Raw genomic sequence first — 15,924 nt, forward strand, 5'->3', positions numbered from 1 at the left:
GACCTACCTCTAGTAAAGCCATGCTGTCTTGGAACTTGCAATCTGCTGGATTCCAGAAACTGCACTATCCTCTGTTTTAGCAGTGATTTCATTAATTTGCTCACCAAAGAAGTCAGACTAACTGGCCTGTAGTTCCCAGCCTCCTCCTTACTTCCACTTTTATGAATAGGAACCATATCTGTCTGTCTCCTGTCCTCCAAAATTACTCCCGACTCTAAAGAAGCATTGAAAAGGTAAGCCAGTGGAGTTGCCAGAACTTCTCTAATATTTTTGATTGTACCCCATTCGGCCCCATCACCTTATCTACTTTAAGTTTAGTTAGTTCCTTTTCTGAAAATCAACGGAGGTTTACCTCACTTCCAATCTTATTTGTATTGTTTTCTGTGGTTCTGGACCTGACCCTTCCACAGTGAATACTGAACAGAAATATTTTTATTAAGTAATTTTGCTTTTTCCTTATCAGACTCTACATATTTCTGTCCTTCACATCTGAGTGTCAAAATGCATACTGGAGCAATATGCATAACTCCTTAGGTGGCTCTCTGGACAGTTTCTGGACATGTATATTCCACATTTCTTCATGATAGGATAACTCTGATTGGATAGATATAGAAAGATGTACACCAGAGTTCAGTTCACTAGGTTTTTCTGCCATTCACTCTCTATGGGGCGGGATTCCTGAAACAGATTCCTTGTTCAATTTCAGCTTTGATACATACTATGCATCCCCTATGAAATGAGGATGAATTATTTGTTAAAAGATAATAGTAAACTAGAAAGTCTGAAGGATGATTAACATCCCAATTCTCCCCAAGGCTGCCATTTATTTAGGTCAAAGACAGTAATGTAGAAACTCACTTGGAAGGAATGGCCATGGCTTTCTTTTGTTCCTTCCCCTCAAACTCCAAAATATGCAAGGATTACTCCCATGATTTGAGCTGTTTGTCTTTTTTAATACTGTTTACATAATGATACTTGCGTTTTTTGTGCTTCTAGGAATGGATTCCTTCAGCTGTCTTGCATTCCTAAAAAATGTCAGGCATTGGCCTTTCAGGGAAGTGGCCCAAAGCAGGATAGCACTTGTGCTCTGCACAGGTCCTGCAAACTGCTGGAGCATATGAGAGATGTGCTTTGATAGCAGGGCGTAGGGGAAAGGGAGCAACAAGCAGGACATGTGCTTCCCACACTTTTAAGTGTGCTGACTCACTCAGCTTTAGGTACAAATGTTACCCCATGGACTGTAATTCTGCTGTCACGTTTGTCTTTCTAATGACAAAATAGAAAGGCATCTTGGTTGCATGATGTAACTCAACAGCAGCCATGAATTACAGCAATATACACGGCCAGTGGATAATCAAAACTGCATGTAGAATAGTTGCATATAGACTGCACCGTCTTCGGGAGGAAGCAGAACATTTCCATTACCAACAGGATAGGTATAGGCCAGAGGTCAGCGCAAATGTAAGTGGTTTGCAGGATTCAACCTGTGGAATTGCTCTTTTCTAGGGATGTGAATCGTGTCCTCGATCGTCTTAACGATCGATTTCGGCTGGGAGGGGGAGGGAATCGTATTGTTGCCGTTTGGGGGGGTAAAATATCGTGAAAAATCGTGAAAAATCGTGAAAAATCTAAAAATCTAAAAATCGCAAAACCGGCACATTAAAACCCCCTAAAACCCACCCCCGACCCTTTAAATTAAATCCCCCACCCTCCCGAACCCCCCCCAAATGAGTTAAATAACCTGCGGGTCCAGCGGCGGTCCGGAACGGCAGCGGTCCTGAACGGGCTCCTGCTCCTGAATCTTGTTGTCTTCAGCCGGCGCCATTTTCCAAAATGGCGCCGAAAAATGGCGGCGGCCATAGACGAACACGATTGGACGGCAGGAGGTCCTTCCGGACCCCTGCTGGACTTTTGGCAAGTCTCGTGGGGGTCAGGAGGCCCCCCACAAGCTGGCCAAAAGTTCCTGGAGATCCAGCGGGGGTCAGGGAGCGATTTCCCGCCGCGAATCGTTTTCGTACGGAAAATGGCGCCGGCAGGAGATCGACTGCAGGAGGTTGTTCAGCGAGGCGCCGGAACCCTCGCTGAACGACCTCCTGCAGTCGATCTCCTGCCGGCGCCATTTTCCGTACGAAAACGATTCGCGGCGGGAAATCGCTCCCTGACCCCCGCTGGACCTCCAGGAACTTTTGGCCAGCTTGTGGGGGGCCTCCTGACCCCCACGAGACTTGCCAAAAGTCCAGCGGGGGTCCGGAAGGACCTCCTGCCGTCCAATCGTGTTCGTCTATGGCCGCCGCCATTTTTCGGCGCCATTTTGGAAAATGGCGCCGGCTGAAGACAACAAGATTCAGGAGCAGGAGCCCGTTCCGGACCGCTGCCGTTCCGGACCGCCGCTGGACCCGCAGGTTATTTAACTCATTTGGGGGGGGGTTCGGGAGGGTGGGGGATTTAATTTAAAGGGTCGGGGGTGGGTTTTAGGGGGTTTTAGTGTGCCGGCTCACGATTCTAACGATTTATAACGATAAATCGTTAGAATCTCTATTGTATTGTGTTCCATAACGGTTTAAGACGATATTAAAATTATCGGACGATAATTTTAATCGTCCTAAAACGATTCACATCCCTACTCTTTTCCATAGAAGTAATGGACTCCTAAAAGCTGTGGAGCCAGAAGAATGTTGCTAAAGAATGACCTCATTTACTAAGCATTGTTTCCATAGACACAGAATGGGAGAAAAGCTTTAGTAAATCAGGTCCAAAGATGGCTGGAAGATTTTCATCCCTATCAAGGGAGAAATTTCAAAGTTAAAAAAATTAAGAACATAAAGAAAAGGAGTATGAAATGGTAATAGTTGGTTGCTCTTCTTGGTTTCATAATCAAAAAGAATTGCAGTAAATTAATCATTAGCACTGGTTGTGCACTGTTGAAATTTTAAATAGATAAATTAAGTAAAATTTTGGATTCAATAAATAAATGGCTCATCTTCTGTCTAGCTTTTTCCCAGAGAAGCTAGTAGGTCCTCACCATGTTATAGTGGCATGGAACTTCAGTTGGGCAGGCCTCACCAGATCCTCTGCCTGCATTTACACTGGTGCTACTAGGTTCCTATGTGTCCCTAAAACTCAGCAGCTATATAGGTAGAGAAAGCCAAGGCAATGCAACTCCAACAAAAGGATCTTGTATCTTAATGCTGTGTGAAACAAGGGTGCCTTTACTATCAGGTACACCCAAAGAAATAGTTGTTTCTCAAAGGCCTGATAAGTCTGTTATTTTATATTTTTATCTACTATTTCTATCTATTTCTAGGAAGTTAAAGGCTGATATTTAATTCTTCTAATGCTTTTTTGCTTTTTATTGCTATGGATTTTAGTGTTTAACAAAGTATTAATTGTTATTATTGTACTTTTTTTATTTTACAGATGATTATTTTATTTTTATTGAATTTGTAAACCATTGTGACGGCTTGTTCCAAACGACAGTATAAAAAAAAACTTATAAATAAATAAATAAAATAAGGCCCTACTACCACTCAGCTGAGCTTTCTACAGCAAAATCAGGCCCTCTGGCCAGATAGAGGTATAGGTATCTCTGATTTTGTGGCAAGATATTTTTAGAGCACACATGGAGATGGAAGATTGTGAGTGCAAACAAAGTTTGTGGGGCCCACAAACTTGATAGTTGAAGAGATGGGTAGAGGTAAGAAACAAAGATGGAAGGTAGCTCACCCAGTTCCCAGATACAGCAGGAAAATTGGATAAATTCCCCAGATGTATTTCTTGGTGCAATGATTTAGGAACACAATCCTAAATAGTTGATAATGAAAATAAAAAAAACTAAACATAAGGCAATAAAGCTGAGTTGCTTACCTGTAATCAGGTGTTCTTCAAAGACAGCACAATGTCAATCCTCAAACAAGGGACATCATCAAATGAAGCCTGGCATGGAAACTGGATTTCAAAATTTGAAACATGCCCTTCTGGGCATGTGCAGCATGCTATACCACCACATGTTCTTGTGGGGGCCACTCAGTCCATAATTTAGCTTAGACTTAAAGAAACAAACTCCAAGGTGAGGCGGGCGGGTTCTGTAAGCACTGACATCCTGCTATCCTTGGAGAACACTGGTTAGAGGTAAGCAACTCAGCTTTTCCCAAAGACAAGCAGAATGGCAATTTTCACACAATTTTGAGCTATAGACTGCCCTGAATGAAAAAAAGGGAGACTCCCAACAGTGCCAATAGGCAGAAACTGTTTGGCAGCAACAAGCCATTTCAGAATTTTCTGATTTTTTTTTAAATAGGGGCAGTCTACAACCAAATAGGCTCTGGGAGGAGGCGTTCAAGTTGGGTTCTACACCTCAGGTTTGGGTAGTTTGTCCTCAGGACAAACTACCCAAACCTGTCGCATTGGGAGTTCCTGTCTATGTGGTGAAGAGAACTCCATGTCATAGCCTTGCAGATCTCTTCCATGGAAGTTGATCTTGGGTGATCTACTGCTGCTGCCATGGCTCTAACAATATGAGCTTTGACATGACCCACCAGCTTCAGGCCTGTCTGGACATGACATAAGGAAATGCAATCTGCTAGCCAATTTGAAAGGATGCACTTGGCAACAGCAATTGCAGGCTGAGTGAACTTTCTCGGAGCTTCAGTCAGCTCCAGGTAGAAGGCCAAGGCTCTCTTGCAGTCCAGAATATGTAGCGCTTGTTCACCTTTATGGACATGTGGCCTGGGAAAGAATGCTGGAAAGACAGATGACTGGTTAAAGTGGAAGTTGGACAGGCAGGAACTTAGGATGTGTGCGCATAACCACCCTACTGTGAAAAAGCATGGTATAAGGTAGATAAATCATTAGGGCCTGGAGCTCATTGAATCTGCAAGCCAAAGTAAATGCCACCAAAAATATGACTTTTCAGGTCAGGTACTTCAGCTCACAGGAGTATATAGGCTCAAAGGGAGGTTTCATCAACTGGGTCAAAACCACGTTGAAATCCCAAGACACAGGAAGCAGTTTCATGGGAGGCTTCAAGTAAAGCAAGTCCCACATGAAACAGACAACTAAACACTGTATAGAGATGGGTTTACCTTCTACATGATGGCAAATGTCAACTGCTTTGAGGTGAACTCTGAATTGGTCTTAAGACCTGACTCAGGGGGGTCATTCTTTAAAACGTGACTTGGCCGTATCGCGTGCAATAATGCCCTAATGCACGCAGTAGTGACTGCATCGCAACGTTAAAATTGAAATGAGGGAAAGGGGAGGGGTTAGGGCAGGGTTTGGAAAAAAAAATTTTCCGGTACTGCTATGGGCGATAATGTTTTAGACATTATTGCCAGCAATAGTGCCGGAAATAACACCACCTTTTACGATGATGCTATGGGGGCGATACTGTGCGCCACAACCACGGTGGGTGAAAACACACCGCCGCAATGCGGCTGGGTGCACACTATCGCCCCCACCTCTTTTTTTCTTCGCGGCTCATCATTCTACTATATTTATAGCGGAATGATGAATCTAGGCCTCAGTGAGATGTAGAATTTACTGAAGCAATATCTAGAGCCTTTCCCCTCAAACTACAAGGTAAACCTCCTCTATTACAGACCATAGGAGCTCCTTGTAGAAGTTTTGCTGGAAGCCAGAAGAATATGAGACATATTCTCAGGAAGATCTAAGGGGTGTAGACCTACTCTCTCAACATCCAGGCTATGAGGGCCAGGGCCCCTGATCTTGAGTGATAAAAGTTGGGGAACTCCCCAACCTAACTGAAATCCTGATTGATATCTCTTGAGGAGCTGAAACCAAATGTGTCTCAGCCAATAGGGAGCTATGAGAATCATATTTCCTTCTGATTTTCAATACGTTCTGGGGATATGCATATAGTAGACCCTAACCCCAATTCAGAGCAAATGCATCAGAGGATAATTTTCCTTTAGTCCCTCTTCTGGAGCAGAAGAATGGGACTTTTCTGTTTAGAGAAACACAAACGGATCTACCACAGGTGTGCACCATTTGTGGAATATCTGGTTTTGCTATCCTCTGTCCAGAGACCACTCATGGGGTTCCAGTCTGTCCACCAGGGCATTCTTCTTGCCCACCAGGAATGTGGCTCTAACTACCATTCCCTGCGAAATGGCCCAATCCCATGTCTTGACAGTCTCCTGACAGAGGAAGTATGATCCCATTAATCCCTGCTTGTTAATACAGAACATTGTTACTTGGTTGTCTGTCTGGACTAGGATAACTTTGTTGGCTAACTGATCCCTGAAAGCTTTTAGAGCATAGCATGTTGCTCTTAGTTCTAAGAAGTTTATCTGATAAAAGTTATTCATGAGTGGACAAAGGTCCTAGATACACAGTCTATCCATGTCAGCTCCCCACCCCAGACTGGACACAAATGTCATTTGGCAATTTGAAGTGGAAGAATTTGAAAGGGTATTCTCCTGGCCAGACTGGCATGAATCAGTCACCAAGATAAAGAACCTGTCCAGAAATCCTGAGTGATTTGATCCTAGTGCAGTCTGAGAGTTCACTGGGATTTTACCATATGAACACATGCCAAGGCAGTAACATGGACTGTTGATGCCATGAGGACCAGCAATTTCAACATGTCCAGTGCTGATTTATCTCCTCCACTGTGGATAACAATGTGATAATCCACTCCTGTGGGAAGAAAGCTCCCGCCTGAGCTGCATCTAGAAGCACTCTTATAAATTTCAATTGAGAAGACGAGCTCAAGTGGGGGAAGTTGATGACAAATCCTAGCAACTCCAACATGTGGATGGTTTTGCTCATTGATTCTGTAACACTGCCTTGAGACATTCTCTTGCCCAGCCAATTGTCCAAGTAGGGAAGCACATAGAGAAGATCATAGTTAGAGATTTCTTGTTCCATGAGCATCTCAATCTTCCTCTCACAAAAGTGCTAGGAGTCATTCACTGCTTTGCATCCTGCCTGCATTGCAACTTGCATGTGAATCAAGTCAGAGGCTTTCTCTGCCTGCTGCTCCTTCTCCCTCCCCCACCCCATTTTTCCACCTCTGTCCACTGCCCCTCCCGCTGTCTTTTCTGCTTGTCATCCCTCTCTATCCCTTTCCATGGTCTGAATACTATCCCCACCAATCTCCTCCCACTGACACTTCCATGCTCTCTACACTCCTCTCTTGCTGCTGCTCTCTCCAGTTACATTCCTCCCTCACCTGTCCCTTTTCACTTATACCCTCTCTATTACTGACAGAAGCAATAAACACTTACACACTCCTTTCAGTCACAAATATCCATAAAATAAAAAGGAAAGGAAAAAAAGAAAAATGGAAAGGAAAAAAAAAAAGAGACAGACAGTCCAAGCAATACTCAGAAAACATTACTAATCTTTTTTTCTCTGGAATACCTTTTTTCCTCTCCTGAAATCTGCACTGTCCCCTCTTCTCACAGCATTGACAAGGGTTTGGGAGAAAAGCTAGATTTATAAGGTTTTCAGAAAGGAGGCAAAGACTGCACTGAGCATGCTCAATGGAATCACATTTAAAAATAATGGTCGTGCGAGTGTTCATGATAATGCATGTTAATCAGTATCGTCTTTACATGAGCCAAACATGTCCCTCTCTTTGTAACTAATTTCAGTAAATACAATGTTAATTTTCTGATACCTTGTGATTACAGCAAAAAATTAGCACAGCTTAGTAAACAGAACCCAAGTAAACTAACATTGCACTGGCATTATTTTATTACAAGAAAAAGAAACCAATATGAAACCCTCCTACACAAATAGCTTAAGTGACGGAAAGATAACCCATATCCGACACAGCAAATTAATCTTTTGTCGCTACTTTTGTTTTGCGATAGGAGATACTGTACTTACACAAATCACATGTATGCTTCTGATTCTTTTTGTCATTGCCTTTTACATCCACAGATTACAGCCCTTATCATGTCCACATACTGTAAGTGGCCTTTTAATACACAGTAAAAACAAGAGAGTAAACGTCTTTCTAGTACTTGTCTTTGGATATTCAGTTCATAGAAAACTTGAGTAATGAGCATGATTTTTTACAAGCAAGGGAAGTTTGGTTAATAATTTTCCCTTCCTCGAAAGTATAAAAATGTTTCAGTATCTGCACTCTTCACTCATGGACTCTATATTTTAATTAATGCCATTGTTCATAGAAGTTTAGCCCCCAAGACAGGGAACATTTTTAAACTATGTTGTCTGAGCAGCAGTTGATGATCCCTTCGCTCAACATACACTCTCTCTCTCAGTATATTCTGCACAGTGGTCACTAAAATGTGTAGCATGTGATCACCCGCCCAATCCTACTGTTTGCAACTTGCTCAGTATGCAAGATTCCATTTGGCTAAATCAAAATCACTTCCTGCAGTGGAAACAAAGAGCTGTTAATTGCTGTTTAGAATAGGATTTGTGTCGCAAAACCTAGTATAGATCTATTTTTTTTGTTTGCTATAGGATACCAATTAAAATATCCACTATCCTTAGAATCCATCCAAGGAAGGCTGACTTCCTGGCTTGATGATAGTTTGAAAAGCTGCCAGCAAACCAGTTTCTAACTCCAGTACCAAAGCTACTGGATGAATCCATTTTTTCTTCAGCAGTACTGCAGCTTGCAAAACTTGGGCCACAGTTTAAAGTTTGTTTACCAGCAAACTTTTTTTTTTGTTTGTTTAATATAAAGCCAGACACTCAGAGGTCAATATTCAGCACCTTTGTCTGGTTATGTTCAGGACTTAGACAAACAGCGGAATTTCAAATTCCCACACATTGAACATCTCCGGGTTATCTGGCTTAGTTTTTAGCCAGATAACACCATCCCCACAATGCCTCCAGGTTAAGTTACCCATCCTAAGTTATTTGTCATTATTTGGCTGATTTAGCTGGATAGCTAAGAGTTCTGGAAAGCAATACTAGCCAGAATTATCTAGCTCGTTTCTCAATAGCCAGGTATACTCTGTGGCATGCCTGTGCTGCAGAATATCCAGTATAAATTAGATGGATAAGTTTATCTGGCTAATTTTCCGCTCTCAGCCTGGCTGAATATTGGTCTTTCAGTGTTTGCTGGATAAGTGCTAGGGATCATGACTCCTAGAAAACCAGATTGCATATCTTAAGTACTGTTGTAATGTGGAATTTCTTTCTCCTGAACAGTTTTCTTAGGTATAAAACAGATTAAAATATACATTGGAATACAATTTTTTCAATGTAAAAATATTACTTTGTTCATAATTTATCACAAAAATGCAGAACACACATGTTTTTTCCCTAAGTAATTCCTTATAATAGCATATATATTTAATGCTGAAAAACTGAAATAGCTGTTCTCTTCTTAGGTTTGGTAAGCTTAACAGTCACTGTCTGAAGCCTATATTTATCTGGTCTTCATGGTTCCCATGACACCACCTTTCTTTTTCTGACCAACGCTGGGACAGTACAGTTTGCCATCTTCTTTTTGGCGGAGTAACACTTTCTGGAAATGGTCCTTAGTTTGATTCCCTTCACATTTCTTGGAACCGCACGCTGTGCTGCCACTGCCTGTTACCTTGCCAGGTTCTTGGGTTCACTGCTTGGGACACACCAGTCATCAGCTTCCATACTCATCTGATAATGCTTCCAGGCAGATTTGTTAAAGACAGGCAGCCTTTCCACTGACTCGCTTGACAACGCCTGAAGCAAAGATCAGCAAGTAAATAAAAATTAATAACCTTTATTTTATCTTACCGTATCATTTTGAAACATACTGTACAGAGGACAATTTTTCAACAGCCATTAATCTAGGTAAAGGAAAATTGGTTCTTACCTGCTAATTTTCATTCCTGTAATACAACAGATCAGTCCAGACAAGTGGGTTTATGCATCCCTACCAGCAGATGGAGGCAGAGAACAAAAACTTTGAGGCACTGATACATAAATGAGAGTGCCACCTGCAGTCCCTTAGTATTGACCTGTACCCAAGCCAAGATTAGAAAGCATTCCCCCAAAACAGGGTGAACCTGAAAACCCCAGGGTTGGATACCCCTGAACTGGAGACCAACATAGCTCCAGTACCCAAACAGCAAGTCAATCATTTGATTCAACAAAAATCGAAAGAATAACTGATAAGAAAATATGTACTATACAGTGAAATATACCAGGAAAACCAATCTTTTGGTTGCAACTCCGGGGCGGGTCTCTGGACTGATCTGTGGTATTACAAAAACAAAAATTAGCAGGTAAGAACCAATTTGCCTTTCCTGAACTTACCCAGATCAGTCCAGACAAGTGGGATGTACCAAAGCAAGCCTACACCAGACAGGAACCCAAAAGGCCCACTCTCACACTTTCACCGAAGGTCGTATCCTCTTGTGACTGAACATCCAATCACAAGTGTTTGGTGAAAGTATGAAGCGAGGACCATACAGCGGCTCTACAGATCTCTTGGGGAGACACCAACTGACACTCCGCCCAAAAGGCTGCCTGAGCTGTTTTGAGACCCATCGGAATGGCTCGGCCCTTACAGATGTAGGCCGAACAAATAGCCCCTTTCAACCAGCGAGTCAAAGTAGCTTTAGAAGCTTTCTCTCCCTTCTTAGCTCCACCAAATAACACAAAAAGATAGTCCGAGTGCAAAAAGGAATTAATTACCTTCAAATAGCACAACAGAGTACGACGCACATCCAAAAAATGGAAATCTCTACCCTTCGTCGAATCTCTAGACCATTACGGGAAATCTGGCAAATCAACTGTCTGGTAGCAGACAGGCTTTGGCCCTCTTGAACATATATATGCTGCCCCTATGCCATCTGCTGGCAGGCCTAGGGATCATACACTACATTTACTCAGAAGACATTCAATTAATTCTACCAATAGACGACACAATTGAAAAAACACTAAATCTAGCAAACATGTACCTAGACATAATAAAACAACTACTAAACCAAATGGAACTGATTATTAACATTGACAAAACTGAATTCCTACACCTAGAGAGAAAACATACTGTAATCATTCAAACCCCGATAACACTAAGAAATAACCAGACAATTGAGCTAGCTGAAAAAGTAAGGAATCTAGGAGTAATAATGGACTCAGAAATCAACCTGAAACACATATCTATAAAAGTAAGGGAAAGCTACGCAAAACTTATGATCCTCAGAAGATTGAAACCATTACTCACACCTGCCCACTTCAGAACAGTATTGCAAACACTTGTTTTTTCTAGCACAGACTACTGCAATGCACTTTTACTAGGACTCCCAAACACATCGATAAGACCGCTCCAAATACTTCAAAATACTGCAGCCAGAATACTGACGGGAAAAAAGAGGAGGGACCATATAACAAACTCTAGCAGACTTTCATTGGTTACCCATCGAATACAGGATAAAGTACAAGGCCTTATGCACCATACATAAACTAATATATGATAAAGAAGCAGACTGGCTAAACAAAGCTTTATGAGTACACGTCCCACAAAGAAACCTTCGCTCAGCAAACAAAGCACTACTAACAGTTCCTTCAGTAAAGTCAGCAAAACTAACTCAAGTGAGAGAAAGGGCCTTATCATTAGCAGGGCCCATACTATGGAACACAATGCCCCCTGCAATCAGATTACAGAGTGATCTCAAAACTTTTAAGAAAAACTTAAAAACATGGCTCTTTAAACAAGCCTTTTCTAAAGAGACTGGAGGATAGAGAAAGTACAGGGAAACGCAGAAGAGAATGAACACAAAACCACTACTATAAAATGCATGATATTAATCTATTCAATCTTACAACTAAAAAAAGTAAAACTAATAATGGAAAGTAACTTAATAGTACACCCGGACAAGACCAACATTACTCAAATACTGATTTTATTTGTGAAAATTGTAACCAAACTTATTTGGCACCTGTTAGAATGTATGATAACCGACATTTACATACCTTATTTTATGTGCCTATTTGTAAACCGTTGCGATGGTATATAACTTAGCGACAGTATAGAAAAGTTTTTAAATAAATAAATAAATTCACATGGAAGACAGAAACCACTTTCGGCAAAAAAGAAGGCACCATATGTAAGGACACTGTTAGTAATACGCAAAAAGGAATCATGACAAGAAAGAGCTTGAAGCTCTGAAATCTGTCTGGATGAGCAAATCGCGACCAGAAAAAACGCCTTCAATGTAAGATCCTTCAAAGAAGTACTTCCTAAAGGCTCAAAGGGTGCCTCGCAAGACTAAATTGAGTTTCCAATCTGAGCGTGTCTTCCGAAGCGGAGGCCTTCCATGCTTCACCCCTTTCAGGAATTGGATGACATCAGGATGGGATGCCAAAGACCTACCTCGCACCTTGCTCCTAAGACAACCCAAGGCAGAAACTTGGACATGGAGCGAACTATAGGCCAAGCCCTTGGACATGCCCTGCTGTAGAAAGAACAAAATATGCAGAACGGACGCTGACAGAGGATCCAGCTGTTGTTGCAGACATCAGGTCTCAAAAACCTTCCATACTCTGATGTAAGCCATGGAATTAGCAGGCCTTCTCGCCTGTAAAAGGGTAGTAATTACTGGTTCTGAATATCCCTTCATGTGCAAACGCCACCTCTCAAAAGCCAAGCCATGAGACAAAAACGATCCTCCTGATCTGAAAACATGGGTCCTTATTGCAATAATCCTGGCAGATGAGCCAGCCGAAGAGGTTCATCCACCGCCAGATCACCCAGATCCATGAACCATGGATGCCGCGGCCATTCTGGTGCCACCAACACTACTGTACCTGGATGCGTCTCTATGTGCCATAATACTCAGCGGAACCCACCACCAGAATTGTAGTCTTCTTAGTGACGGCTGAGACTGCCGCATCCACCTTAGGGATTTTAAAACGATCTAAGTGCTCTTCCAGCAAGGGATAAAGCTTAGCCTACCGACATTTAAACCTGTGCCCGGGGAATCCCATTCCCAGCTAACCACCTTCTGAAGCTTCTTAAGTATGGAAAAGGCACTAGGTGGACCCTGCAGCCCATCCAGAACCAGATTGACACCCTCATTATCTGACTCTTCCTGAGTTAGCTTCACCCCCAACTCTTCCAACACCTGAGGGATGAGAGGGCAAAGCTCCTCCTTCTTAGACAGACAACTCGAAGGTCATCCCCGTCAGTTGCGGGTTCTTCTAGGAGGTCCGGATCATCCTTGCCCACGTCTGGATCCAGTTCCTGGCCCCCATAGGGGTCTGCATCCGGATCCGCACCTTGGGGAAACGCAGCGTTCTCCTGCATCTCATTGGAGTCATCTAGATCCCTAGGGTCACCCTCCACTCCAGCGCCCAGCAACTCCAGATGTCCGCATCCGCACTCAGAACCGCCTGCCAAAGCCAGTCTCTGTCTCTTGGTCGGGCCCAACCTTCTCTCTCTGGATCTCCTCTGTCCTGAGCCTTCTCTAGTCAGGAAAGCCTAATGCATCAGGACAAACTCGGGGGGGGGGGGGGGGGAAACCTGCAGGTCCCCAATCCCTTGAGTAGAGACTGGACTCTGAATCCACTCCTTCTTTGTGCGTCTCTTCAACCTCCTGCACTGCAGGAGAGGGGGACGGGAGTCACAGAAATCCCAGCTGGCCAAGGCCCCCTGACTGCGATCCATGAGAGAAGAAGCAAAGAAGAACCCTCCCTTGGAGCCAGCTGTGACACCCACGGATCGAGAGGCCTTCCTGGCCTTTGAATGCTTACTGGAAGAGTCCTCCCCTCCCTTAGCACATGCTGTACAGAGGGATTGGCCATTCAAGTGGGTTGACTAAAGCCCACAGGCTTTACAAGATTCCATGCACAGCTTATCCACCATGCAGTTGACACCTGGCCTTAGCACACTGCCGTGAGCAAGGCCGCACCACGTGAACCCTGCCGAGTCGCGTGAAAACGCACACCCTCACCAGCCTTGACGACATGCGGGAAAAATGACAGCAGCATACATCCACACTGATGGCGTGTGGGACAAAAAATGGCAGCGGCCTAAGGGCCACGGGAGCAGCACAGTACCCACAAAACCTTCCCCCGCCGGCCTACGGACTAAGCATTTTGCCCCCATGGACACAAAATGGAAAAAAAAGCTCTTTGGCACATCTGGCCCAGTTTTGTAATTTTAATGTATTGATATGAAAATGGGTTGAAAAAGCAAAGCACATCAAGCAACACTCCATCTGCTGGTAGAAGTGCATAACCCACCTGTGTGGACTGGCCTGCCTGGATGAAGAGGAAACAGTGTTTTCAGGAAATTTAAATATCGATAGGGAAAAAGGTATGCATGTGCTTTCCCTGGCCCCTGGACAATCACAACCCCCTACAGATTGTTTACCTATCAATATATATATTTTCTAAGGAAACACCTTAGGAGCATGCAGCCAGAATGCCCAGTCTTTTCTCACCCAAGCCTGAGATAAGTGAATGAAAGAAGTACTTCCATTTTAGATAAAAAATATTTTAAAAAATCATCTAAGATAACTAAATTATGAAAGTACAGGAAAGATAAATGAATGGACTGTAGCTTTGGTTGAAGCCTTGGTGATTGGTGTTGCTGCTTACAAGTCTCACACATAAGCTAATTCAAGCCCCTTTTAGATCCATGTGTACAATAAACATGCACATACTATATATCTTTCTGTTTCATTTTCATGAAAACTGAGCAAAACTTTAAATGTTTAATGTTTCAAAATAATTAAACTCCAAAGGTCTTTTGTGCTGACTGTATCAAATAATATTAAAGTGACTCTGATAGTTTTTGTAACTTTGGCAATGCAGCAACAGTATTCCTTCCTTCCCTTTGCATGCGTGTGCACTTCTACCAAAGTTAAAAAGCAGGTGTTGCTCAGAGTCCGCAAGACTGTGATGTTCCATGAAGAGCCGTGCATAGCGAAGTTTTGAGAAGTTTTAGTCTAATCAAGGAAGAAAACTGCTAAAAATGCATCTGAACTTTGCAGGAGTACCTGCATTCATTCAGAGGCTAATATTCAGTCGTTACTACACTGAACAAGTTAACCGGATAAACTTAACCAACTAATTTGGGTGAGATATTTGGTGGCACAGTCACTTCACCTCATATACTTGGCTATCTTATAGTTAACTGGATAAGCCAAATAGCTAGATAAGCCGGATAAGCCAAATAGCTGTCCTAGACTTATCTGGCCAACTAAGGGGGTCATTCTCTAACGCTATCGCACGCGAAAAGTCCCTTTTCGCGTGCGATAGCTAGCTGGGGCGGAGTCGGCCCCGGAAGAGGAGGAGTTGGGGTGGCACCGGGGCCAACGCTGCGGACACATCGCTGGCGGCGAAAGGTAAGATTCCTTATCACTGCCAGTTTTGCGCTGAATAACTACACCTTTTATGGTGTAGTTATTCGGCGAGAAAGCTGGCAGCGATCGCACAGCGGAGGTGCGATCGCTGCTGGCTATCGCAGGACCGCCTCCCACTTCGCCCCCCGTTACTGCCGGATTCTCTAAGGTCTGCGACCTTAGAGAATCCAGGCCTAAGTTGGATAAAACTGAATGTCAGTATTTATCTGACTAACTTACCCCTAGATTCATCATTCCACGATAATTATAACAGAATGATGAGCCACGAAAAAAAAAGGGATTGGGGTGATAATGAGCAGGTGGCCGCATTGCAACAGTGCGTTTTCGCCTGCCGCGGTTGTGGCCACACTGCACACTATCGCCCTGTAGTGCCAATGAAATAACTGTAGCTTTCTGGCACTACTGAGGGCGATAACATGAGATACATTATTGCCCACAGTGCTACAGGCCCCTAATTTACCTAAACCCCACCCAAACTCCTCTCCTTTGCGGTAGTTATTGCAAACGTTAGGGCGTTATCACGTGCGATAACACCCTAACGTATATAGTAACAGCCCATCGCTATTTGATGAATGACCCCCTTAGATAAGTTGCTGTGCCCTGGAGCGACCTCATCCTGCCT

At 43.3% G+C, this 15,924-nt stretch overlaps 1 protein-coding gene across 2 annotated transcripts in view; it reads right to left on the reverse strand.

Moving 5' to 3' along the window:
• Window positions 1-7,696: 7,696 nt before the first annotated feature.
• The window catches only part of PDK4 (pyruvate dehydrogenase kinase 4), a 56,000-nt gene continuing 47,772 nt past the window's right edge, over window positions 7,697-15,924 (reverse strand). For both annotated transcript variants that reach the window (XM_029588925.1, XM_029588926.1), the window contains one exon: window positions 7,697-9,669. In XM_029588925.1, the coding sequence (XP_029444785.1) occupies window positions 9,541-9,669 (129 nt within the window). In that variant the 3' untranslated portion in view covers window positions 7,697-9,540. The remainder of the gene's footprint in view (window positions 9,670-15,924) is intronic.

The sequence above is a fragment of the Rhinatrema bivittatum genome, chromosome 2, assembly GCF_901001135.1.
Source record: "Rhinatrema bivittatum chromosome 2, aRhiBiv1.1, whole genome shotgun sequence".
In the NCBI taxonomy this organism is placed as follows: domain Eukaryota; kingdom Metazoa; phylum Chordata; class Amphibia; order Gymnophiona; family Rhinatrematidae; genus Rhinatrema; species Rhinatrema bivittatum.